The sequence below is a fragment of the Anarrhichthys ocellatus genome, unplaced genomic scaffold (genome assembly GCF_004355925.1).
Source record: "Anarrhichthys ocellatus isolate YVR2014 unplaced genomic scaffold, GSC_Weel_1.0 scaffold2, whole genome shotgun sequence".
NCBI lineage: Eukaryota > Metazoa > Chordata > Actinopteri > Perciformes > Anarhichadidae > Anarrhichthys > Anarrhichthys ocellatus.
The window spans coordinates 2,936,219-2,961,903 of NW_022280032.1; the positions used below are offsets into that span (position 1 = coordinate 2,936,219).

Sequence of the window (25,685 nt, forward strand, 5' to 3'; positions counted from 1 at the left end):
CACACACACACACACACACACACACACACACACACACACACACACACTTTCAATGAGCTATCTCTGCTCGCTTGGTGTTGTAAAACCATTAAATTGCAGAGTGGTTAGCCTAGCTGCGTGTTAGCGCGGTGTCCATTTCACACACACTATTTTCATCTGTCAGATGACACCCAGACTCTCTTATCGCAGAACATGGCCTGAGAAAGCAGCCGGCCCTCGATGCTGGATGGAGGGGAGGGTTCCTGAGGGATAGTAGCCCTGTGTAACCCTCTTTTCAAACATCAACCCCCCTCACACACACACACACACACACACACACACACACACACACACACACACACATTCTTTTACTTTTGCTGCACAGTGATATGCCCAGGCTACTCCAGCAGAGCAGGCCAGCTGTAGGAGCCACATGTAGGCTTTGCATGCACTACAACCACGATTTCGACGGTAAACTGATGCTCTAATCCAGGTTGATTTATGATGAGTGCAGCAAGAATAAACTTTCATTTACAAATCAATTTTAAAAAAGACAAGGTTTTTATTAGAATAGATGCAACAACTCATTCCTGTGAATTAAGAATTTGTATATAAAGTATTAAAAGTGAGAGCTGATATTTTTGTGAACTTTTTCTATTTATTTATCATTATCAGTTAATCTGCTGATTATGTTACTGGTTTTATCGGTTGGTCGGTTTGTTGATTAATGTCTGCTGCTTTAATGCATGTTAATAATGGACTCTACAGTATATGTGTTAATTCTTCATTTTGGGAAAAAAAAACATACACACATCCAAACATCACAATACAAGCGATCCAATATTACCTCAACTCAATCATTTGTTATAAAAAGCAGTTGACTCCTAGAAAATTATTCTGCATTTGTTTTTCCTGTTCTAACAAAAAAAAAAGTAACACAATTCAGAAGTAGCCTGAAGATCACCTAATATAAGTTATGGGTATACATTTACATTGCACACAACCTAAACTCTTGCTCTGACCTTTGACCTTTAACACTCACAAAAAATAATTGCTATTTTACCTCACCTGCAGTTTAGAGAGTCAGGCCCCAACTTTGCCTGGATCCGGCTTTGATTGCCACTGGGGCCACCCATGCTAAAAATACTCACAAAGTAGTCCCTCCCAGCATTGTAGGGAACATTATAGGCGCCCGCTGGAAGTCCTGCAGCCCTTAATTAGATAGAGTTTCTACTGAAGGTGTGAGATTAATACTAGAAAAGCTCGGCTGCTGATCCCTGCTTTGCAGCCAGAGAGGTCCGGTCTGTCCCGCATTACAGCGCTGATGTCAACAGCTACTGCAGTCTAACAGTCTGGATGTTAGGAAGCCACGTCTGTCCACCGAGGGAAAGCACTGTATTAGAAATTAAACTGTAACTTAAGTATTTTTTCAACAGGAACCCTATTTTCCCACATTTGCCTGATTCTGTCAAGTCTTTGTGTGAGAAAGCGGAAAACTATCAAGTAAGAATGACTGATGAGCTTTAAAAACTGTATCAGCTCGGGCGTATGATGCACCGCAGCAGCAACAAGGTCATTTTGGATTTAATTAATTTAAAATGTAAAGTAAAACATCTATTCACTGGTTAATGGCAGTGCTTTCATATTTCATTTATCCTCTCACATTTTCAGGGTTTAATTTGTTTCCTTATTTTTGTTTGAAAAAAAACAACAAAAAACATAAATGGTCTGTTTATGAATAGAAATGACTTTTTTCCCTAAGAGCAAAGTGTTGTGGGTTTTGTGAAATCCTTGTATCGACCCTTGTATTGAATGGAACAAAACTCTATTGGAATATGTGATACTGAGAAAGCTAAATCAATGAACTTGGACAGATTTAAATTGGTCATCAGCTGTCAAGATATTGGTGTTTTAGACTTTAAAACATTTAAAAGTCTACTTTTAGGTCAAATCAACCAACTGGGACTTGAATAGACTCACGTCCAGGGTGCAAAATTGCTTCTTTGTCAAACGCACGCTTTCAAAACACCAGTTCAAAACCCAAGCTTCTGGTTCCACTTTAGGCATGATATATGAAACCCTACCCTACTTAGCACACACACACACACACACACACACACACACATACACACACACACATATACACACACACACACACACACAGACAGACACACAGCGCGATGTGTGGTTCAGACACAATAGAAGCGTTGTTTTGGGTCGGGCCCTTGGGGGGAGCTGATGTGGGCGGACCCTGTGGTTTAGGTCACAGATGAGAGTTGGGGGGGGGGGGCAGGGAGCCAAATATCAGCAAAGGGGGGGCCTGGTGGTGAGTCTGGGCCAAGTCGACAACCGCTCAGCTGACCAGAGAGGAGAAATAGAAAGTGGATCCAACATGGCCACCTGAACCACCAACCGACCGAATCACGACCTCACTATCACCGTGCAGGTCGAATGACCTTCTAGAACTGCCGTGTCCATAAGATGGTGTTGCACGAGGAACAGTCAGAAACACCACAGAAAACTTTGAGTGTCATAGTCAGCTTTCAGTTGGAGCAGCTGGAGTTTCCTTTTTGCAATTGACCCGATTTCAGACTCAAAATGATCAGCAGCCGAATCGATGAAGCTTCCTGCTACAAAGAGTTGCTCCTAGTGTCGGGGTTCAGAGAAGAAATCGTATATTTACGACGTTTTCTAAGACTGTCCCTTTGCGGTTAAGACAACATCCTGGTACCAGTGTTGCCAACTTGGCGACTTTCCAAACCCTCATGGCGACTTTTTTTGTCAAAAGCTACTAGCGACAAATCTAGCTACTTCTTCTGGTGTTGTTGGAGACTTTTCTGGTGTTTTGACTCTGACGTGAAAGCACGTACCGTTCGCATGCGGGAGCTGCCGTGAGCCCCTCCGCCGCCTCAAAGCACTCAAAGGCAGTTAGTGTCACAGTAGCCCCTAGCGCAGCAGTCCAGCTGCAGAAAGAGGAGACCCACACTCTCCTGTGTCCAGACTGCAAATGAATCGTGCATGCGCTGTTCCCGCCTCTCTCCTACAGTGCTCATTACAATTATGCAAATTAGGCGATGACATCATTTAGCGACTTCTAGCGACTTTTAGGACAGCCAATAGCTACTTTCCTTACTGAGGAGTTGGCAACACTGCCTGGTACAGATAAAAGTAATTCACAAAGCATCTTGGCACTAAGAGAAACCTAAAGTGAAAAACCAACGCCGTTGCTTATAGACTGGCCGGCATTCACTGAAACAGATTTCTGAAACTGACGGAACTGAAGCTGAGTCTTTTTAATGTTTAATATCAATTAGATAAATTACCGATTGGTTTCACTGCGCATTCTATGCCCATTATCACGTCAGTTTTCTTTTCTTTTGGATCAACCAATCACAGCTCTTTAAAAGAGTGAAGCCACACCTCCTCACTAAGGACAACGGTTCTGTCCCTCCCTCGCTCAAAGCTGCTGTGACAAGTTTCCTAAATCCCTCCAGAACTAGAACTCACTGCTAAAATAGTTCAGGCTCAGTCAGGAGCTCTGTGAGAGTATTTCTCTGAATGTTTGTGAATAACGGCAACGATGCGCTTTTATTAGGCCTCTTCCACACATCCAAATGTTGCTGTTGTTCTGCATCCAGATCACAACGTTCACCGTAGTTTACAGTGAAACTGAGTTTACAGTTCAGTATTGGAAAGTGAAGGGGAACGATGCAAACAAGGTTCTGATTATACACCAGAGGCCTTCAGATGAATTCATAAAATTGTTATTTATAACAAGAAATAATGACCCTTAATTTTTCAAGAAAATTACAAAAAAAGAAATCCCCAAAAATCTAATTATGTTGTAAACAAAGTGAATGTTTTCAACTGATTTTGACAGATGGTTGTCTTGTGTGTTTTGAAAAAAACCAAAACAATTTATAGAACAACTTAATTAGAGATGCAGCGTAGTGATCAAAGCCATGTGTGTGACGGTTCACTGGAGACCGACGGTTCTCCTCACAGTCCACTTCTATGAAGGGGCCGCGTCAAACACGCTCCACTGGCTTCAAACATGATCTCTTTTGGCTTTGACACAGGCCCGTCTTGTTTTTTTTATTACAGTCATATCACGTCGGCCTTAGCCAGATGCTCAATTATCAGGTGAACAATTTGGCATTTAGCTGAAATCCTAGTAAAAAAGAAAAAAAAGGAGGGCTTGATAAAATCACTGTTTAATCTGATTCTTTTGGACGACATTCAAAACTGTTCCGGCAAACCGCATTGCATGCGCTCGTACCATATGCTGGCTGGCCTGCAGCCAAACTACCAGGCATGTCCCGCTGACTGTATTTGTAGTCAAGACCCACAGGCTGTGGCTGATCATTAGTAAAGAGATCCCTATCAATTACAGAGGAGGAGATTGAAACCAACCACAAGAAGTCCAGGGGGAGTCGGCCTGTTGGCCGAGCCGAGGAGAACAGCACTGACCACCAAACTGGGATACGCGAAAAGTAGATGAAATATCAATATTTTAAAACAAAGTTTGAAGCAAATAAAGCCTTTCTACACCCACAGCTCTGCCCTGCCTTGTTACGTCTAATATGGCGAGCCGGGACAGTTCTTTTACGCATCAGTGTCCCAAATGCTAATCCACAGACAGAAAGACAAAGCCCGTACCTGCACACAATCACAGCTCAAGCTGCCAATCCCGTAGAGGAAGGAAAACAGAGCCAGAGCCAAGAGCGTGTTAATTAGCCGATAGGCTTAACTCTCGGGGCCAACCCCATTCGCCCGTTAAGCTGTCATCACAACCACTTCTACCTGAGTGTATGAATCGGTAAGCCCTCACCCACACACCCACACACACACACACACACACACACACACACACACACGCACTAACCGGTCGGGCTCTCCGGGCTCGTTTCAGTTCAAAGTTCGGTCCTGACCTGAAGCTTCATCTGCAGCTTAGTTCAACAAGCCTCCAGATGATTTGTCCTTCAATAAATATTTCTGAAAGGCCTTGGATAGTAGCTAAGCTGCTATTTTTTGCTGCCCTGTAACAAAAGGAATCTCACGGCTAATGTATTTTTAATATAATTCTTTTCCCGGTAAGGCGTCATTGAACATTTGCAGCGCAGGTGTTGATGCTGAATACACAGAGGTACACTAGTCGAAGGTTGCACATGATTACACATCACTCCCAGCCCGCCAACTATCTATACCCCCTCGAGGAGAGGACATACTTTCCACAGTTTGAGTGGCGGTAACAGCAGAGATGTTGAAACAGGCTTTCAGCAGCGAGGGAGAACAAAGTGAACGAAGCCTGGCAGAATGTCTCTATTGTCACAGAGAAGCGGGGTGAGAGGAAGGCTTGGCCTCGCTCTGACCTCCTCTTCCAGCTGGGGAAGCCATTATATGGGTGATTGGGTGCCTAGCTCTGCCCTGGCCTTAACTTAAGACACAGAGCAGACTCCTCCAAACTGGACAGCACAAGCTTAAACACATGGACAAGGACAGGGCTCATAAAACAGCTGCAGCACAAGAAGCTGCAAGAGGTCACCAGTTTCCTCTCAATGTATATTGATTTTACCGAACTTGTAGTTCACAGTGCAATTTATTAGTGGACATAATGGCTTAGACTCTTGGTGTCTTTATGAAAAGTAAACTACAAGGTTATAAAGCCCCCAAACATGTGGTTCTGAACCCTGTTGTTTTCTTGTTTGTACTTTAAATATGCATGACTAAATTAGTAACAAGAACTTTTGGTTCAACACTTTAAAGGTGCTAAATTTGAAATTCAAAGCATTAATATAGCTGCAAACAACTATTTGCTATGTGAAGATATAGTGGAGTAATGTCTACCTGAGCAGTGAATTAAGTCGATCTCCCTCTGTGTGTGTTGTAATCTGATATTCTCTGTGCTTTGTTGACATAGCAGGGCTGGCAGTGCATGCGTTTCAGTGCATGTGAATCCGTGTGAGCGTGCCTCACTGGCTAGCTAATGGCTGCCGCTCTGCACCGCTCTGCACCGCCCTCATACTTTTAGCTCTGTCAGCACTGTTACCGTTGTTTGCACTGTTAGGACCGTTAGCTGTGAGCCGCCAGCTCAGCCGGGCTATGTTGAGGGCCGAGTAGAGGCAACAAAATACTCAGATTGAGTCGTTTTTAAAACTTATTCTGCTATCAGGACTGTGTGGATGTGGTTTGATCAGATTTCATTGACAATGGCCTGAAAAAAACTGAAGTGTCATCAGATTTTCATTTAAATATTGCTAAATTCTGATCGGTGACATAAAGCTGAATAAGAAAACATGTTTTCAAGCTCTCATGCATTGCTGGCAAAAATGGAAAATGGCTTTTTAATCACAAGTTTCTGCAAAAATCAATCAATTCAAGACACGATGACGTTTGAGAAGAAACCCGTGTTTGTTGGATCACAGAAATGCACCGTCACATCATGTTGCCACTAATGCACGAATCTGAAACATTTTCATTGGTCAGGGTTTTTAATCTGCCGTTTTCTTTTAACTAGTGTGTGTTTTGGGATTTTAAAAATATATATGGAGCTGTGGTTTTAATGCAATAGATTCAATCTATTTTTTTTCATGATATTGTGTACAAATCTCTGAGACGAATGCCTCTCCAGACTGATGGGTTACTGTCAAATAGTCTCTGACTGTCTGTCAACTCCGTGAGTGTAGAGCGATCATGAAAAAAACATGAGACAGCAATGTCCCATCAGATCTGAGTTGTACACTTGAAGCCTCTGTCAGTTTATATGCTTTCATCTCAGATGTGTTGTTCCTATATCCTCAATAGCAGTGAGAAAAAGTGATTTTTCAATGTCTTTTTAAAAATCATGTCGTAGGTCTATCGGTGCTGTCATGACTACTGTGAAAGTATCAAAATGCCCATTTCACAGAGAAACGCACACAGCCCGTATTCAGAAACTGTGCCTTTAAACGAGCTGTCGTGACTTCCTTTAAGGTTGTGATGTCACAACTATACAGTCACCGGTAGAAGCGACGCTAAACTCTGTGTAGTTGGCACACAGATTGAGTCACCGGCTGCAGTGATGCTGTGAAGACAACAAAAGACCGGAAAACGGTGACCAATCAGAGCAGGACTGGGCTTTTTGTCTTAAAGACACAGGCGCTAAAACGGAGCGTTTCAGACGGAGGGTGAACGCGGGTTTATTCAGACAGACAGGATGAGAAAAATAAAGTGTTTTTTATAACATTGAAGCATGTAAACAATTTCTAGTAGAAACCCAAAAATACAAATATGATTCTGAAAATGAGCACGATATGTCTCCTTCAACTCGTTTAGGTTCTCAGGATTCATAAATTAGTCACACAGGTGTCCATGTTATAACCGCTCTGCAGCAGTACAGTGTAGCGGTAATTGAGCTTGATCTCATTTGCAAATGAAACACGTGAATTGTACAGTAATTCATAAGGGCTCGGGCATAAGCGGGGAGTAGAGTGATGTTAAGTGTTTGCCAGGCGCCAAAGCTGCTCTGGCCACATTAGACGGCTGACTAAGTTGGCACGAGGGCACCGTGCCCATGCCAGGCCCCCGCTAACAGTGGGTCGGCCCCCGGGAGGCACAACAATACAGATAATGATAATTCAGTCATCTAAACTGAGGGAGCTTGATTGCACACTTCACTGAGTTTAATGTCCATCGGGCATCATCCCAGAATGGCTTGGTTTAGCATTGAGATAAATGCGTCCACTCCTGACTGCTTTTTCCTTTTCTGTATCGAGGGCTCAAGGAGACAAGGTGAATTCAGATTCATTATTGCTAATGAGGCCCCCATCAATGCTAAGAGACGGGTTATTGTGTGGGTATTTTCTCTGTTTATTACAGGCTTTTATTTCCCATCCTCTCTTTCTCTTATTTTAGCTACAAAATGACAGAGGATGGAGGAGCGTTTCCATTCCGCAGCACATCTCGTGCCCACATTTTTTCTTCTGATGTTCCCTCATGCTGGCCTTGTACATTTTATTCAGTAACCAGCCTACCAGCTTAATAAGTACTAAGTGCTTTAACAGTGTAGAATAAGCCTTTCGTATGCAGCAAGTCTCTGTATCTCAACCTTCACACAATGCAGGTGAAACTCAACGTAAATGCAAAATTGTCAAGAAAGTGTGGGACTTTCACCCTCGTGGCTTGCATCTTGTCGACGTCCAGGCAGAAAGGACCTTTTTGCAGCAACCAGCTGTGTGATAATAGAGCTAGCTGTCTCAATCTAAAAGACGTCTTGATAAAGCTTTTAAAAGCTGAGGCGGCAGTTGGGTGAAGACAAAAAAAAAACAGAAAAACGGTGGCTAATAGGCGCTGTTCCATTTGATCATACAGCCAAGCTAACCTGGGCGAGCACAGCTGACTGAACCCCTTTTCAGCAGGAGGTGGAGGACGAGGCAACGGACGGCATTGTTCAGGCTTTAATGTGCTTGCCTTTTGCAGTGCGGATGATCAAATCCGGTCATACTGTAAGAGGATTCTGAGCAAACGTATGCTTTAAGTGTCAGACTAGAGAACACACGCCGGTGAGGAGTCAGGAAAAAAAAAGATTTGGATTGCAAAATATACCTGTGGAGCTTTCTGCCTTGCAACGTTTGGAACGCACAGTGGTCTGTCAACTGTGTCACATCAGGAATCCATATACAAACCTATTTACCAGGTAGGCCTTGCACTCCTGTCGGCATTATATTGCAAAACTCTTGAAAGCTTATGAATTTGAAATGCTTTGCCTTTGAAAGTGACACACAACAAAGCTTTAAATCAGCAAGGTTGCCTGTTGAGGAGAGATTCCAGAAAATGTGCTTTCAAGGGTTCTTGAAATTGAACGATAAAAAAAGAGAAACAGTAATCCCATCATCATGTAGTAAAGGAGAGAAAGATGTAATGAGACAAAGAAGCAGTATTTCCTAAAAATGAACAAATGAGAAATAGAAAAAAGGGGTTTGTAGCTTCAGCACTCAACAGCTCTGAATGTAGCCGTTTGCCTCACTTAATGAAGCATTCAGCCGCAGCCATCTATTGATCACCTCCTCTCATTTCAACTAAACTCATTAGGAAAAGAAAAGCTGTCGATCCGCATACGTAGCCTTCCAATCGGCTCAAAATGAAATGCATTACCACCGCAGTGCATGAAAGACATTTTACAATGCATCTTCAGGGACAACAGCCATTCACAGGAACGTTTACAAGGCCCAGAGTTATTATTCATGCTAACACTGTATGCGCCTGGTTATATTGCACATGTTAGTCACGTTTCATTTTTGTCTATGCTAAGTGTTTGCAGCGTGATCAATGCCACTAGTCCTTTGGGATAGCAGCTCCGCTAATTAGCAAAGGAAGAACTCAATAGTGAGCTGTGTTTTTCTTTTGTGTGAACTGTGTGAAATCAGAGTCATTCTTTGGCATCAATGGGTGAAACATTTCAGGCTGTATTTACTGGTGCTGCTGATGTAAAACCCACCGCTGACCCGTTTGTCTTCATGCACCACTAGTGTTTGTCTTCTCCAGTGTATTCATCATTCGGTAACACTTATGACGCCCATGTCATTATAAACACACTGTGTTACAATCTGAGTATAGCGCTGAATAATTATAGTTATCAGCACTCATAACTATTCATAATGCTTCATTACAATAACATATTATTAAGCATTTAATAATGACTTACAATACTTACATTGTTTGCTTTAAGCAAAATGGAAAAAATACAATTGAATCTATGCAAAAACAACTTTACTTTAAAGCGAACAATGACCACTTAGAGTAACACATTATAATGCATTATAGTGATTATAGTGCATGATTAAAAAAAGAGATTATGATGTGCTACAACAATGGGACTTATTATACACAGTAAATATTTCAAAAATAGTCTTTTAGTGTGCCATTCATGATCAAAATCAGTTCCAATTCTGATAACGGTGTCTGTCTGTTTTTATTAATACCGTGTTTCCCTCGTTAATAATAAACACACAACACATACTATAAAGGAAGCCATGATCACAGAGGATATCAAGATTAGGACACATGTTGTCGACCACCTTTGTTTAGAATATGAGAAGTACAGTGAGCATTGCATTTGCTCATCCAGTTAAAAAAAGCATGAAATATTCCCTGGTCCAATAGGAGACCTGGAAATATTTGCAATTAAAAAGGGGGAAAAAAGGAGAAATCCAGAGAGAAATACATAAAGTTGTTGTTAACGTTTAATGTGATGGATTATTTTAAAATAAAATGCAGCAAACAGGAACAACTGACTGTTTGCAGAAAACCGGCCATAAGATGGAAAAGAAGCAGATTCAGAAGTTGAGCAGGTTGGATGGGAAACGGTCACACGTGATGGAAAATAAATAATAAAGGAAGACACACACTTCAACTTGTCCCCCAGCATTTCCTTCCACTCATGTCCCCTTTGATTTGACAGGACGATGTCACAACACTTTTTAACACGCTCACACACACACACACACACACACACGTTTTTCCTTTTAAACCAGTTTCAGTACTGCAGATAAGAGGCAGAGCTACCTGTCTTTCAACTAAAGACACTGAGCACTGTATTCCGCCTCCGGCTGTCCAATTCTGGCCCACATTACTGTATCAATAACAAAGTAAAACCTTTAAATGAGAGAGATAAAGCGCTCCTCTGATATCATCATGATTACTATGTGCACATAACATTAAAGAGGGGTGTTAGATGGTTTTAGATCTGGCTTGCTGTGGGGTGAGAAGGGACGAGCTGAGGCATGCTGGGAGACTGTCCTGTGTTCGTGGTGCAGATCAGAGGAGCAAGGGAAACCTGTGTTTTCCCTGATTGATATTGTGATCTAACGAGCAAAAGGATCTGTCAGTTGTAATTGTAGATGTTCAAAGATCCTCTTGGGAGGATGTGTTCAGAAAGGGAAAACAAAGTAGAGGTAAGGCCGCTGTTGTTTTTTGTGCGAATGAAGAGTAAGTGAGCAACAACAGCATCCTGTGTATCGAAAGTAAGGGAATAAACTTCTGTCGCTTTATATTCATAGAAACAAATCAACAATGTGTCACTCCTAAGAGTCATTTTAAAGCTGAAATCTGCATCTTATAACCTTTTTTTTCATCAAAATGTGCGCATTTATACAGATTTTTTAACAGAGGCGACAGACTCCTTGCCAGTGGACGAGTATACCTTTCTGTTTTTTCTCGTGTTATGTTCAATGTCATGAACGAGCCGTAAAACAGAGTTAATAAAGAGTTAAAAGGTTTGTGTGGTTTCCTTTGTCTATATCTGGTGCTATCTTAGTCTCTCTTTCAAACCCTGGTGATTGTTTGAATTGTTGGAAAGACGAACAAAGACGGTTTACATGACTTTAATTTAGTTTCTTATCGAGTAGAATGAAGAGTGTTTTTATAATAAATAAAGCAAGGTAAAATTACTTTTACCGACTGTGCTTTCAGGGGAGCATAATCATTATTATGATGATTCTGAAACTTACATGACTACTGGTTGCTCTCCTCTTCTGCTATTGCACAGTTGGATTTCAGTTCAACCCGTTCATTGTAACATGAATGATTAACATAACCTTTTATTCAGCATCAAACCACCCTTGTAAAACACATTTAGGCTCAAGCTATTGCTATCGAGAGAGAGCCTTGTTTGTCCTGTTTTGATTATATCCATGCTTCCAAATGTAAAGGTTAAATGGGTTCATACCATTCAAGCAAAACAAGTCTGTTTGTACGTAAGTTCATGTTTTAAGATTTTCCCAAGACAATAAATACTTCAGTGACGTTCCTAAGTGGACGATGAGCCATACTTTGCAGCCTCCAGGACTGAACTGTTCTAACTGTGTGATTCTTAAAGTCAGGGAGTGTTTGAAATTGAGTGTGCGTGCCTCACTTTCCTTGGAGTCATTACAGTTAAAACATAGAAATGCACACGCACAGGCATTAGAATGAAGACTTTGGCCTACCGTCTTGTTCCGTCTTGGTCAGCTCCACCAGTTTCTTCTGTTTCAGTGTGTCCACCACGTCTGCCAGGCTTCCTTTGCGGCGCTCCGGCGTCCCGAAGGCGAGGCCGATCATTGGCTCCCCGCGATCCCTGGAGCACTCCTCTGGCTTGGGTGGAGAGGTAGAGTTAGTCCGGTAGGAGTAGACTGAGCAGCCTTTACTGCTCTCATTGTCCTGGGAGGAGACAAATAAGAGAACCGAGGTCAGAGCTCGTGCAATATATCCGCACTGATGCAGGTTAGATGCACTCAGAGAACTTGTCCCCTTTCAGTATATGCTTACATTCCCTTGGCATGGGCTGGCTGGCCTGACATGGGAACAGGTCAGAGAGCATCCTGGGTACATCAGGAGCTCTGTGGTGTCACCCTATTTCATTCCTTTTAAATAAGTGTACTCTATCACTCTGCTATTTAACATACATGTCAGTGTTTCTTGCAATTCCAGGTTGGGGAATGAACATCATGCTGAATTAAAGAAGACATGAAACTGGCGATTGAGACCATAAACCCATGTTTATAATATTTACTGAGGTAATAAATCAAGTGACAAGTAGAGTCATAGACTTTTATTAGCAAACAGAGGAGTCGCCCCCTGATGGCCATTAGAGAGAATGCAGATTTAAGACACTTTAGTATTGGATTCACTTTTCAGAATTTGAGGCTGTCACCTGAGATCAACACAAGCCATCTTAGATTAGTTAAAATTAAAACACAGATTTGTAGAATAATTTAAATGTACCGTGAGTTTTGTTTTTTAATAATTATGAAATCACAGTGTCCCAAAGTTTCTAACGAGCACAAAGTCCCTCAAAAACCCCACATGTTGGTACAGTTATCACCAGATTACTAAATTACAAACTATATTGCTTTTCTATTCGGTGTTGCGGGAGTGTTTCTGTCCCACTGCTGTTTGCTCTGCTGGGTTATGAGTTAAGTGAGAGGCACAAGGCGTCTATATTTACCGAGACGATAAGCCTTTCAAGACGACCACATTGTCCCACACAACAGACACTTTAGCACAGGTGTTCTAACGCCGCGGCTATTTCTGGACGCTTTCTCCTCCCCTTACAGAGTGGGGGGATCTCCAAGAACTTTAGCAGGCTTATGTTTCAAAGACAAGGGGCTTTAACTAACAGCGGGATCTTAAGACGCCCTTGAAATGGCTCCTGGAGGCCCTCCTGTGCACTTTGTCTTTAAGCGGAAGATGCCTCTGTAATGAGGATTAGGATATAGTGTGTCACTCGGATTGTTCAGGTGTGTTTTTTCAGGTCCACACATAATGCCGCCGAGCAGTGTGGTGAAGTCGGGAAGGCCTGATGATCAGATCATGTTAAAAACCAAAAGGTCACGCATTCAGCCTTTGCAGCAGACAATGCATATCCATGACAACCCCCGTGATGTAGGTTTGTCCTTGAGCAAGGCATTGGCCTCTAGATAGAAAGGCATCATTCTCAAATGTGAAACTGAAATATTTGAAGAATCAAAAGCGTGGGTCAACTCGTGCACTATCTGGTCCTAAAGAGCTTAGTTACACACAGAGGAAGAGTTCTTCACATTGGAGACTTTTTCTGAAATGCAGGAAACATTAAAGAAAAATCTGTAAAAATCAGATTTTTTTAAAACTGGCCTTCACTTTTCGACCAATGGACTCTAAACGAGTTCCACAAATATATTTCCCCTCACTGCTGGAGGCCGGTGGTGGGAGGAAGAGAAACAGGCCGGTGTTTTTTGTCCTCAGCTTGTCCCTCTTCCACATTATTGACATTCATTCAATGCTATTTTGTGTGATTTAACCTGTTGAAACGTTTTCTACTCTTTTAACCAGTGGCCAATGTAAAAGAAGCAGCAACTCCCTCACTAACCTTCTGCCGTTTTTGTTCAGAAAGGTAGATCTTTTACACACCGTTGTCCTTGTTTTCTTTATTGAATTCATAGTTCCAAGGTCAGTTGACAAACACAAAGAATTGTGCTTAGGTTTAGAATTAAGTTTATTTCTTTAAAATAATAAAAAATGCGCTGACCTGACCACAGTTTGAGTCTTTTGCGGAGGCTTTCTTGTGCCAGTTCATTTTCTCATTTTCTTTCTTTTTTATCTAATTCAGGACAAACTAAAAACTTTAGTTTTTTAAATCACTAATTCATTATTTGGTCTTATCAGACTCCTGCGGTTACACATGAGGAGATTCAGAAGTGTGTGAGAACTTCACAAGCTTTTAGTATTCAGGAACATTTTTTGCCTCAAGGCCACTTTGAACTGAAAGTCAAGTTGTCTATAATATCTAATTGCCTTTAAAGTTCCCACTATGCACTGAGAATGTTTAATGTAGTTATAATCTCAAGATAGCAACAGAAAACACAAGTATGTTTTAATAAAATCAGAAGTGTGAACGGGACTTTTGTTTTGGGAAATGTAAAATGTATTATGCCACAACATTGATACGGAAAGAAACTTTATTCTCAGAACTTTCCACTTTCCTCAGAGGCTGAAGTCAAACACGCCTCTTCCATTAGGGACCAACAGAACCTGAAGCCAAGTAACTAACCCTTTAACACACACATGCACACTCTCCAACACACACACATACACACTCTCACACACAGACTGACAGGAGGTGGAGATGAGAAGAACCAAGGGCTATAACTCTCTAGAGGAGAAGCCTCACTGGGCTGCCTACAGCACTGCCTGCAGCACACAGACCAGAGAGGACCACTGGTGTGTGTGTGTGTGTGTGTGTGTGTGTGTGTGTGTGTGTGTGTGTGAGGGTGTATGGATTCAATTGTGCACAATCATCATTATGCATGAGAATTTGCACACCCTGTGTACCCCTGCATGTATTTCACGAGTGTTTTATGAGCCGTGTGCCCTGAGTGTGTACACAATGTACACACACTCACCTCATTTGTTTTATAGATTTGAGTTACGGCAACATCTCTCAAGATAAGATATGGTCAATTTCTCAGCCCTGTGCGTAATTCACATCTCACCATCGCAGCAGGCACCATGTTCTCCCACTCCGCGTCCGTCAGCTTCTCCCTGATTGGCTGCAGCTCATCCGGGTGGGGTCGGTCATGCGAAGAGGGAGACGGTGTCTCCTTCGGGCCCTCTCGCTCCTCGCTGGTCCAGGCCGCATTGTCCTGACCCATCGCTTCCTCATCCTCAGACGGTGGGTGAAAGGGAGGCGTTGCTCGCATGGAAGACATCATTCTGTGGAGGACAAGACAAAGCGGTTTTCATTTTGATGGCAAAGTTTAGACCGGCGCATTGCCGAACGTTATTTCAGGCTAGGTGGAGAGGAGAGGAGGGAGGGAAGAGAGCAGGAAAGGAAAGGAAAAGAGAGGAGGGGAGGGGGGAGAGGAGAGGAGAAGAGGACAGCAGGACAGTAATAAGGAGAGGAGAGGAAAGTAAAGTAGTGAAGAGGAGAAGAGACATGAGGGGAGGTTAAAGAGAGGAGAGGAGAAGAGAGGAGGACCCATGATGGAGGAAAGTTCAAGTGACCAGTTGAAGGTCTAAACTTGTGCCGCTGATCTCACAAAAGAAAAAGGAAAAGTGTTGGAGATTTCAGAACATCCATTTTAATTCAGAACAACAACTTCGTTTAAAATGCAGACACATGAATGCTGAAGATGTAATTACAGCTCACTCACACAAGCGACTGAAAGTACACATCATATTCTTGGCTTTTATCGCAATCTGAGAGACTTACAATGACTACAAGACATTCGTGCTGAATGTTCCACACTCATACACACATACACATACACACACACACACACACACACACACACACATATACACATTAAGCACATACTGCCACGGGGATAATCTATTAATCTATTAAGCAGCATCAAGGCCACTCATCACCTCAGAGCTGTTAAAAAAAGCAGACGCTGTGCTGCGTTTCAGTGGAAAAATCTCTCTTTTTTTTCTAATGTAAGCCTCAAGCTGGGAGAGTCATTAGGCTAATACATCCTTTACTGTAATGACTTCCCTTTGTTGCCCTATACTTATGAGGACTTTCATTGACCACATTTATTCCCTCAACCCTCCTGTAGCCTAATCTCAGCCCTAAATTCTTATTCTAAATTGAAACACAAGCCCCCTTTAAAGGGTTTTACACATCTTTTTTGTCCTGATGCGGCTAATTGGTGCGTTTAAGTAATACACACACACCCACACCAAATTACTATGCGATAACTGACAATGCAAATTCCAGCGGAAAGGGCGTCAGACTGTTCGGAATTGTTTTTGCTCCAGAAAAAAAGACATGTCACACACACGCACACACACACACACACAAGCCTTCGCATACACACAACTTCTGCGAAGTGAAACAGATTGCCACTTCAGTGTTAGCGGTCAGTAAATCACAGCGGGCCGTCCACTCCAAACACGTGCATCTGGGTCTAAAGTGTGTTATGTGAAAGAGCTCGTTTCCATGTAGCGGGATTCCGAGGGGTCATGACGTTCTTTGCATGTTATCTTTTACTACTTGCGTCAGTGACTCTGTTATGCAGGTTACACCATAGTGTCGTCGCACGAAAACTGAGACTCACTCAACTCTGACCTGAAGATGTTGGAGAAGCATTAATAGTACACCATCGTAACTTACTGGATCACGTTCTACTGTCTTTTGGAAGCCAGCTGCAATTCTTGTCTATCTTACCCTAAAGAGTCTTTTCTCTCATTCATGCTCAATAAAAAAGAAAATCTCTAATTTCTAATATCATCTTTTCAGGGTCTCTGGCTTACTACAATTCTGACCTTTGCATGCTACACTGTTCCCAAAGATGACAATAAGGGAAGGAAGATTATTTTACCATTACCTCACTGTAAATCGGTCCAGATGAGAGCACAAGCTAAATACTTGAAGCTGCTATAGTCAATACTTTTATATTAACAATGGATCATATGACTACTTGAGCGTGAAAGGGTAAGCTGGTGAGGACAAACCCACAGATAATTATCACTCAACTGCAGTTTCGCTCAGCTCGAAGGAATGTTTTAGCATCTTCAAGCAAATTTCACTTTTGGTTCATTCTTATCAGTGTCATTTTTTCCAGCCCAGTCTCACCAAACGGCCTATTATTGACACAGCAATTTGGAAGTCGTTTAGCGTGCAACAAGAACGCCTTTCTCGCTTTAGCGTGTCATTTTACGCCATGTAGTCTGCAAGGACTGCAATGTAAACGCGTACGCTGGAATATTATTAGTATACAGTAAACTAAACCAAACCAAACCTAACCCAAATACAGTTTAGTTAACTGTGCTCTCGGTGGGAACTGAAAGGAAAACATTGTTATATAGTGAAAGTATAAAAAGTGAGAAAGACTTATTTTGTTGGGTGCAATAGTAATAGACAGGGGGTCAAGCAATCATAGGACTTTCAACCCGGGAGACCGCTGTTTGTGTCCCAGAGTGTCATTTTGAAGTTGCTTTAGTGATGTTTGTTCTGTACTTATGTGACCTTACTTATATTTGACTTAGTTAACCTACATATTTTAAGACCAACCATGATGTTTCTCCTAAACTCAACTAAGTAGTTTTATTGCCTGAACTTAAATGCGTTCATTTCACGGTAACAACTTAAAATGGTTTAATGCGTAAATATTGTGCTATTTATACGCCTTCCCGTGAGATCAGGTTGCAGCAGGCAGCTGTTTTCAGCTAAGAAGCTCTGAAACCACACTGTGCGCTACCTGCAGCGCCGAACGGCAGTCAGATGAAGTTAGGTACGTGATGGAGAAGAGACTGCAACATTCAGCCGCTCAAGAGTCCGTCAGAGTTTCAGCAATTTACTACCAAGACTGCAACAGCTAGAAGACTTCTGCCAGTCTTGGGAATGATAACAATTATTTTTCCCACTTCACTAGGTGAAGTCTGAGATTCATTCATTTGCCACCAGTGCCAAGCTCCACCTAATGCCTGATTTGACAAATTGGACGAGTGACCGCTGTCAGCCTGATGTTTACATATCTCAGAACCTCCGTTGTTTTTACACGGCGGTTTGAGTACATGAGATCATAAGACCCCAGACAACCAGCAAACAGCAAATGACTAATCCAGAATCAACTGCTGCAATCCACACTGGAGCGATGAGGGAGCTGATGGGGAGCCGGGAAGGGAGAAGGCAGAGGAGTGCCTATATTTAGCTGACAATATTGCTGGTGCTGTGTTTATGGCGGAGCTTAAGACTTAGTTTCTTGGAACTGGTGTCTCATATGGCCAGGAATGCCCAGCCCCATAACTCGCTGCCACTGATATGGTATCATCATGCAACAGTACGGGGGTTTGTTGGTAAGCATGCCGCAAGGCCTTTATGTGATTGGTCGGGGCAGGAAAACAGTATACATGCGCTCGTCATCCGGCAGAGAATCACATTACCAGTGTTTAGATGACTCTGTTGTTTAACTAACACGGCAAATGTTAAGCTCTACCAATTCATTACTGTGGAATGAGTTTAGGAGCTCCAGTAGTTATTTTGACTTCGAGATTTCGGGTGAATGGTGAGGAGTTGTTTATTTGTATTTTCTGCTGAAAGTGTTCACCTTTTCTTTTCTTTTTTCTCAGTTTAACTTAATTACAGCTGATTCTAAAATCAATTCTCTTCACAGTTCACATATCTGTTGATGACTTCAAAAGTAAAATTATGGGCATATAGTTTTTAAAGGTAATGCAAATAAACACAGAAAGACGTTCTCATGCTAATAATTTGTGAACATACATAATGTTCAAATCATACAATGGTTCATATGACATCCAAGGAAACATGTACTCCTCATTTTTCGTGTGTTTTCCTTCAAAAGTCCAGCTAGATCTGTCAATTTCTGCTCGTTGTGCATACATTCTTTTCAAAGTAAACTTCTGTCTTCACAGGAAACAACTAAGTTAAGATTAGGCAACAAAACTGCCTGGTGAGGTTTAGGGAAAGATTGTGGTTTGGTTTAAAATAACTTCGGAAGTGACGTTACTTAAGTACGGAAGTTACGTGACAAGTTAATTAACGTTAACTTCTCGTTTCACACGGGGAACAAATAGCGGTCTCCTGGCTGAAAGACCAGTGTTTGGTGGACACATCCCGCCCGGTCTGTGTGGGTCTTTGCGGCCTTTATACTTCCTGGTTCATGATAACTTGGATAACATACAAATCGATTTGGTGGGATACCAACAAATTACAGTGTATTCATTTTTGTAGTTATAACTACGAACGCTGTATGAGAACAGACTGGAAAAACTACTTAAACAGCTACATTCAACACAGTGCCAGAATATAGTACCATACATCAGGTATAATCATAATGCTGTGTGCTGTGCAATACCAAACAATATATCAACATAATAAGAAGAAGAGGAACTCCTATCAGGCCCATTTATATGTTGCCATCAGGCTGCAGCTGCTTCTGTCATGTCATTGAGCTACTGTGCTGTATTTTTGGGATGTCGGTCATCACTACTTTTTGTCTTTCCTATTCAGTTTGATCGTTTGAACAGCCTTTTATAGGATAAGACTGCACTTAAAAACAAAAGATACATGTGCATTATCAGAAACTAAGCGTTTATTTGTCTTAATATCTAAAACAATGTATTTTGGAGGTGTGGGTTTTCCCTCTGACCACAGCTCTTATGCATGTCAATATCAGGTTCCTCCCTACTGAGGAAGAAATTGAATGATTAGAGCTGAAGGAGCAACCTTTTCCCAACAAGACCAACAACAGAATAAGTTTGGCAACGCGGAAACACTCTCAGGAAACAGTAATATGACAATAATGTTACAATAGCTGAAAAAGGAAATTCATTTTTCACACACGCATCGCCTTGAGCCTCTTTCCGAAAAGCCCTTCCATATTGTCAGCCATCTAGAAAAACATCAACTTATTCCCCTGAAAGCAGTTGTCCTATCTGAAATATGTCTTGGAAAGTGATACTGGTGAGATTGCCTGCTTGAAAGCTAAACAGAGCACCCACTGTTGAGTGAACAGCTTTCATTTTTCGTCCTCATTCATTGTTTGACGTTTTTTTATGAGCGTGAAGTCAGGTTGGGAAGATCTTTCCATGAGCAGGGTTAACATCTCAGTTGATAAGACACCTAATGTAATTAAAATCACAATGAAGTTATGCTCAGCAATGTTACTTACTGTTCTCTTTGAGCATTTTGGTTCAAGTTCCCTTCCCTCCTTTGTTGCCTTTGGACATTCTTAAAGCCTTCAGCTCAGAGACACATTCAGCAAACAAACTGTTGCTGGTGGACAGCTAGCTAAGTCCCCTTCTAAAACGTGGACAGTAACTTAGAATCCCTTTGTGAGTGGAAGAAAAACGAAAACCGGGGTCGGAATTTGGCAGGAAAGCGTCGTTCAGATCTGGCCTGGAACCTGGCGACTTGGCAGAAACAATCAGGCATTGTGGAGCGTGGACGGAGAGGGACCTGTGACAGATGAGAGCGGGAGAGAGAGGGCCCCCTCTTAGAAAAACAGTACACAAAGCGCCATTCACAACCCAGGTCCCTTCTGCCACTTGTAGAGCGAGAGAAGGGCTCCGACAAAGGCCTTCGACTCGACCAATTGGGTGTAAAATCTCCAGCCGTCCCAGCTGGATAGAACTGAGGAAGTGGGAAATACCAAAGAGAGAAGAGAGAAGAGGGAAAAAAACACAAGAGGAGAAAGAAAGCTGAGGATTTTCCTTGGAATTGTTTGTCTGTTGGACAGTCCCAACACAAAAATAAGGTGGAAGAAAAGCAAAAGGAAACTGAAGGTTTAAGAAGAAAGAAAGGGGCTAAAACACAAGCTAAATCACCGACTTATTTTTGTTGCCAAGTTCCTCTCAATTACTTTTTTGAGTAAAAAGCTATTAACGTACTGAAATGTGGTCACACCTAAAAAATAAGATCCAAGTTGTAATCAATTTTAAATGATCTTTTAAAAGGGTTACTCCAGCGATTTTGCGTTGCACTTCCATAAAGTTGTGAAACTCACAAGAGGCCGATTTAAAAATAAAATTGGAGCACCAGGTGCCGATAAATCCTGACTTTTAGTCTCTTGAAAAGGTCAAGCTACAGGAATCCTACACCTACCAACAATGCAACTCGATAGCGTCTATCATTAGACCCCCTGCCTCCTAAATGCTTACGTCTTTCAAACCTGAAGTTGGTGGCCATCAGTAAAAGTCTGTGGTTGTACCAGGCAACTCCCAGGTGTGACTGAGTAGCAAGTCATTGCTTAGAAGAACACATGTGCTCAGTTACCTTCCCTAGATAAATAAATGAAAAAAGAGAATTGGCCTTGTATGAGAAAGGCTCCTAAATCTCGGGTCTGTCTGGACTCTCATTAGATCATCGCAGAGTGCTGCACACAGAGGGCACTGTCATAGGTCAGACATGTGGAATGTGAACGCACACACGCTGCCCTGTTTTCTCCCAGAGATTCCCTCGTCCCGGCTCTTTTTGCCAAAAATAGAAATGTTCAATGGCAACGCCAGTTACCCCCAAAATCAGCCCACTTCGTCAATACCTTGACGGCAAGAAAAGCAGTTTTGTTTTCTGAAATTCCAACCGTTTAACATGGATTTCACTATAAGAGGCAGCTCTGTCTCCAGCAGAGCCAACAAGTAGCTGCGCTGTGCTGTAGTGCTCAAGATCGGGGACGTGGTCTCGGTCTTGTCTCTGAATCCACCGCATCTTAACACGGTCTTCACAAAGAAGACTCTGGATTTTATTTCAAGACCGGGTCAACGTTCGACAACTACGAGGATATCACTAGACTGCCTGTGCATTGTCTGAATTATTTTTTAACATCATTACTGTGATTGCTAAATTCTCTGCAATGCATTTTGATCATTTTATATATGTGTGTGTGTGTGTGTGGGTGTGTTTATGGAATCTGGAATTTAAACATTGCCTATGATTGGCATGTTCCACATTTTATCAAAAGTGTGTCACGAAGTGTGGAACTTGCACTGATCTGGTCCTGGTCTTATGTTGGACTCCCCCTGGTTTTGAACCTATCGAGGTAACTTTCTCGGTCTCAATACACTTGGTCTTGGTCATGACTTGGTCTCGGTGTGGTCTTGACTACATCTATGTGCTCATCACTTGCGACTGCAGGTCCTCGCTGACCTTTTCATGACTTCAGTGAAACAATGAAGGGAGGTGAGCAGAAAGCGTATGCTGTGGTCGGGTTAGAATAGCATGTACATCCATCATCCATCACAACCAAATTCTCAGGTAAACAGAAGTCATTGTGCGACCATCAGTATGTTACACTGGAGAGTTCTATGTATTTACCTCGTTAGGAAGTATTTACAACCTGAAGGCACTCAGAGGGGATGGACAGGGGCATCAATCAGGCAGGGCACAAAGTGAAGTGACTCCTATTGATCTGAGTGATTTCATTCTACAACAGTAAGAATATATAGCAGTTATCATGTGAAAAACATATTGTTCTGTTTAGCCTTGTCATTGTATTAGCCGTAGACAGACATTGCCATTTTGTTATTTTATCTCCAATTTCTCAGCATCTAAACATTTGGCTCACCCCTTACAGTCACCATCACTGACCAGACAAAGAAAAAAACTCTAGATCAGAAGAAAAAGACATATCACAGCACCAGCGAGTTCCATCACGAAGACAAAACACTGTTGCACTTGGCCAGTAAGTCAGCATCGATGTAGACTCTCTGTTGGAGGGTTATATAACCCACTTTTACTCCCTGTTAACTGGTTTGGGATGGCAATTACATGGCGGACCCTCCACAAGAGTGGAAGTGGGTCGGCAGAGGGTGTAGGTGGCGGTTTAAGAAAGGTCACGCTGCACTTGATCCGACAGGAAGATGGTCCTGAAGAATGGTGTTTATAAGCTGGTTTGTTAATGGCTCATTGGTATCTATGGTAATCAGTTTGGTGATGTTGCCGTCAAATTACCTATTAAACAATACTTGAATACAAATATTTCCAAAAAGTCCTTAAAACAATTTGGTTTTGAAATTAGTCTCTTAAAATATAAAATTGCCAAAACATATTTCCTATCTGTTCCATTGAGGAAAATGTGGAGAGACATTCACTGTATCCAGTGTCTGCAGAGTATCTTAATACTCACAAACAGTGCAAATTTAAGGATTTTGTCTCTCATCATATGGACACCTGGAGCAAACATGGGGTTCGATGTCTCCATTAGTCCTGCTGATGGAAAATCTCAATCAAAGCCGATGATGGAACACTCAAATGATGAATGCGTCGTTTGTACAGTGGGCGTAGACACACATCACTATGCCGGGTCTCTGTGTTCAGGGACCGGGACCAAAACCGCAGACCCCAAGAAATCCAGAAGTGCCCTTATTGACCAACACCCTGCCTTGTGCTTGTTATTTTTTCTGGCACGCGAACACACCTCTAGCTAACACAAATACAGTACACATATGCATTTATCTACTTCATGGCAACGATACAGAGTAAACCATTGAAGAAACCATTGAAGACCAAAGTCAACACTCGGTGGCTCAAAAGGGCCGTTTGTCTACTAACTCACGCCCAAGGAAGTTAGAAGACCTGGCCAGTGTGAACATTTTTATCTCTTGATCTTTAAAGTAGAGCATATTGTCCAGGTGGCTATGCCACTATACAGACAGATAAAATATGCCCATAAAACAGCAGACTTCGTACAGTACGTGTATAAATATATGTTAAACAAAAACATTTTAGATAGTTAAAGAAAGATGAAGTTGTTTTGCCTTTTGAAAGCATTTTGCTCTTCAAGCAAGTTGTTTTGTGAATTCTACAGATGGGTGGGGGGACATTTGTAGGACATTTTGTGATTTTGTTAAACTTCTGTCAAAAACCACCCCACAACTTATAGCTTGCTGTTTGCAAAATAAACTAAATCAGACTATAGCCTTCCTAACAAGCCCTCTATTTGCTTGAGGCCCAAGTTCTCATAGATTTACGTACAGATATATTTATGTATATCCTTAGTATAACAATTATGCAAGTGGAATTACTTGACCCAGAGGTATCGGAATAAAACAGAACCAGCAAAAATAGAAGAGGACCAAGACTAGAACCCTGAGGAATGCCACGAGTAAATGTAGATCTGCTAGAGTTGGGGCGATTGTGGCTCAGTGGGAGAGCAGGGTCATCCGTCAATGAGAGGATCGACTGTTCGATACCCAGCTCCGCGAGTCCATGTCGATGTGTCCTTGGGCAAGACACTTAACCTCAAATTTGTCAGCGTATGAAAAGTTGAATGACATGTAGTGTTAAAGCGCTTTGAGTGGTCCGAAGACTAGAGAAGCGCTATACAAGTCCATTTAACATTTACAACAGTACCTTAACCAATCAAAAGCTGTTTTAAAATGTATATTATATTCGCTATATGAGAAAGGGTATCGAAGCCATCAGAAAGTAATGGCTCTACAATACAAGAGATCTGTGTTCACGTAATAGTGCAATTTCAGAGCAATGTACTACCAGAAAAACAGCTGAATTAAAAATGTGAAGGAGCCCTTTTAGAGTAACAAATGTATTATGTAGTCAAATCTTTCAGAGAGAAGGTAGCTTTAATTCCACCAACGATGATCTTGACGCCCAGTCAACATCAATTTTTCTGCATTTTCTTTCTTCTTTTAAGTCTCCATAACGACACTCACTCTGCTAACCCTCCCTTTGTCATCTCTCTTTCGCCTCACCTCCTTTCACCGCTGATCTATATTGGCTTAAAGCACAAACTGCCTACCATTTGACAAACACCTGACTTACAGGAGGTAATACTCGGTTTATCGGCAGCACCAAACCACCACATGTCCTCTCACTTCGAGCCACAATCCTAATTATTACACCGATTACCTTTGACCTCGAACATAATGGCCCTGCGATGTGCAAATAAGCTTGTTACATAAGTTTTAAGCCTTGTTGTGCTTCAACCGTTCCATATAGATGGCAGAAGCTGTAAACAACGGACAATCCTATTATCTTAAGAATATACTATCTGCCCTTTTTTCAAGGATGAAAGACAAATAGCTGTGTTTGAAATCAACCATCCGTATACAAAAACAACTAAAGCATCCAAAGGAACGCAAATATCTTTACAGTGCTTTACGTCAAAGAAATTAAGCAGATTAAGAAATCAAAGTGGGTCAATTTTCCAAAGGGTTAAGTTTCAGAAGTATCATTGGCAGTTAAATCTATTTCAGGGTGACATCAACAGTAGAAAGTCATGATAGAAGCCCGTGGCGATACGACAGCTGCCCTCACACATTTTTTAGAGTAATTGCATTAGCCCTGAGGCTAGCAGAAGAAAAAAGTGAGCTTCAATAAGTCATTACAAGACTCAAGGGTTTCACCGCAGCTAAGAACAATCGTCAGACATCCATGTTTACTGTTTTTTTATATTCAGTTGTCCATCCCTGGTACACATTTATAATTCAGTGTGTTAAGCTGAGAGGACACAAGGGACAGAATCTCTCTGAAAACACAAAAGTGGATAACAATTTTGTTAATTGTTAATTAGTTTCAGTTGTTGATTTGACAACACAGACAATAAAAAGCAAAGGCATCACAGACCATGCACATATTCTTACTGAGAATAAAAATCTCTGCAATCTCAAAGAACAATTTCTTGTTCGGACTAGCACAGTGACATAATGACAGTAGCTACATAGATATGGTGGACTGTTAACGAATACATACCTTTTAGTTTAGCAAATTCAAACGAATGGTATATTTT

General features: G+C 41.8%; 1 protein-coding gene across 4 annotated transcripts in view; it reads right to left on the bottom strand.

Annotated features, from left to right (window-relative positions):
* The window catches only part of LOC116394626 (transcription factor SOX-6-like), a 104,090-nt gene that overhangs the window by 50,379 nt on the left and 28,026 nt on the right, over positions 1-25,685 (bottom strand). For all 4 annotated transcript variants that reach the window (XM_031867871.1, XM_031867880.1, XM_031867889.1 and 1 more), the window contains 2 exons: positions 14,964-15,183; positions 11,943-12,153 (listed from right to left, as the gene is read on the bottom strand). In XM_031867871.1, coding sequence (XP_031723731.1) covers positions 11,943-12,153; positions 14,964-15,182 — 430 coding nt within the window. In that variant the 5' untranslated portion in view covers position 15,183. The remainder of the gene's footprint in view (positions 1-11,942; positions 12,154-14,963; positions 15,184-25,685) is intronic.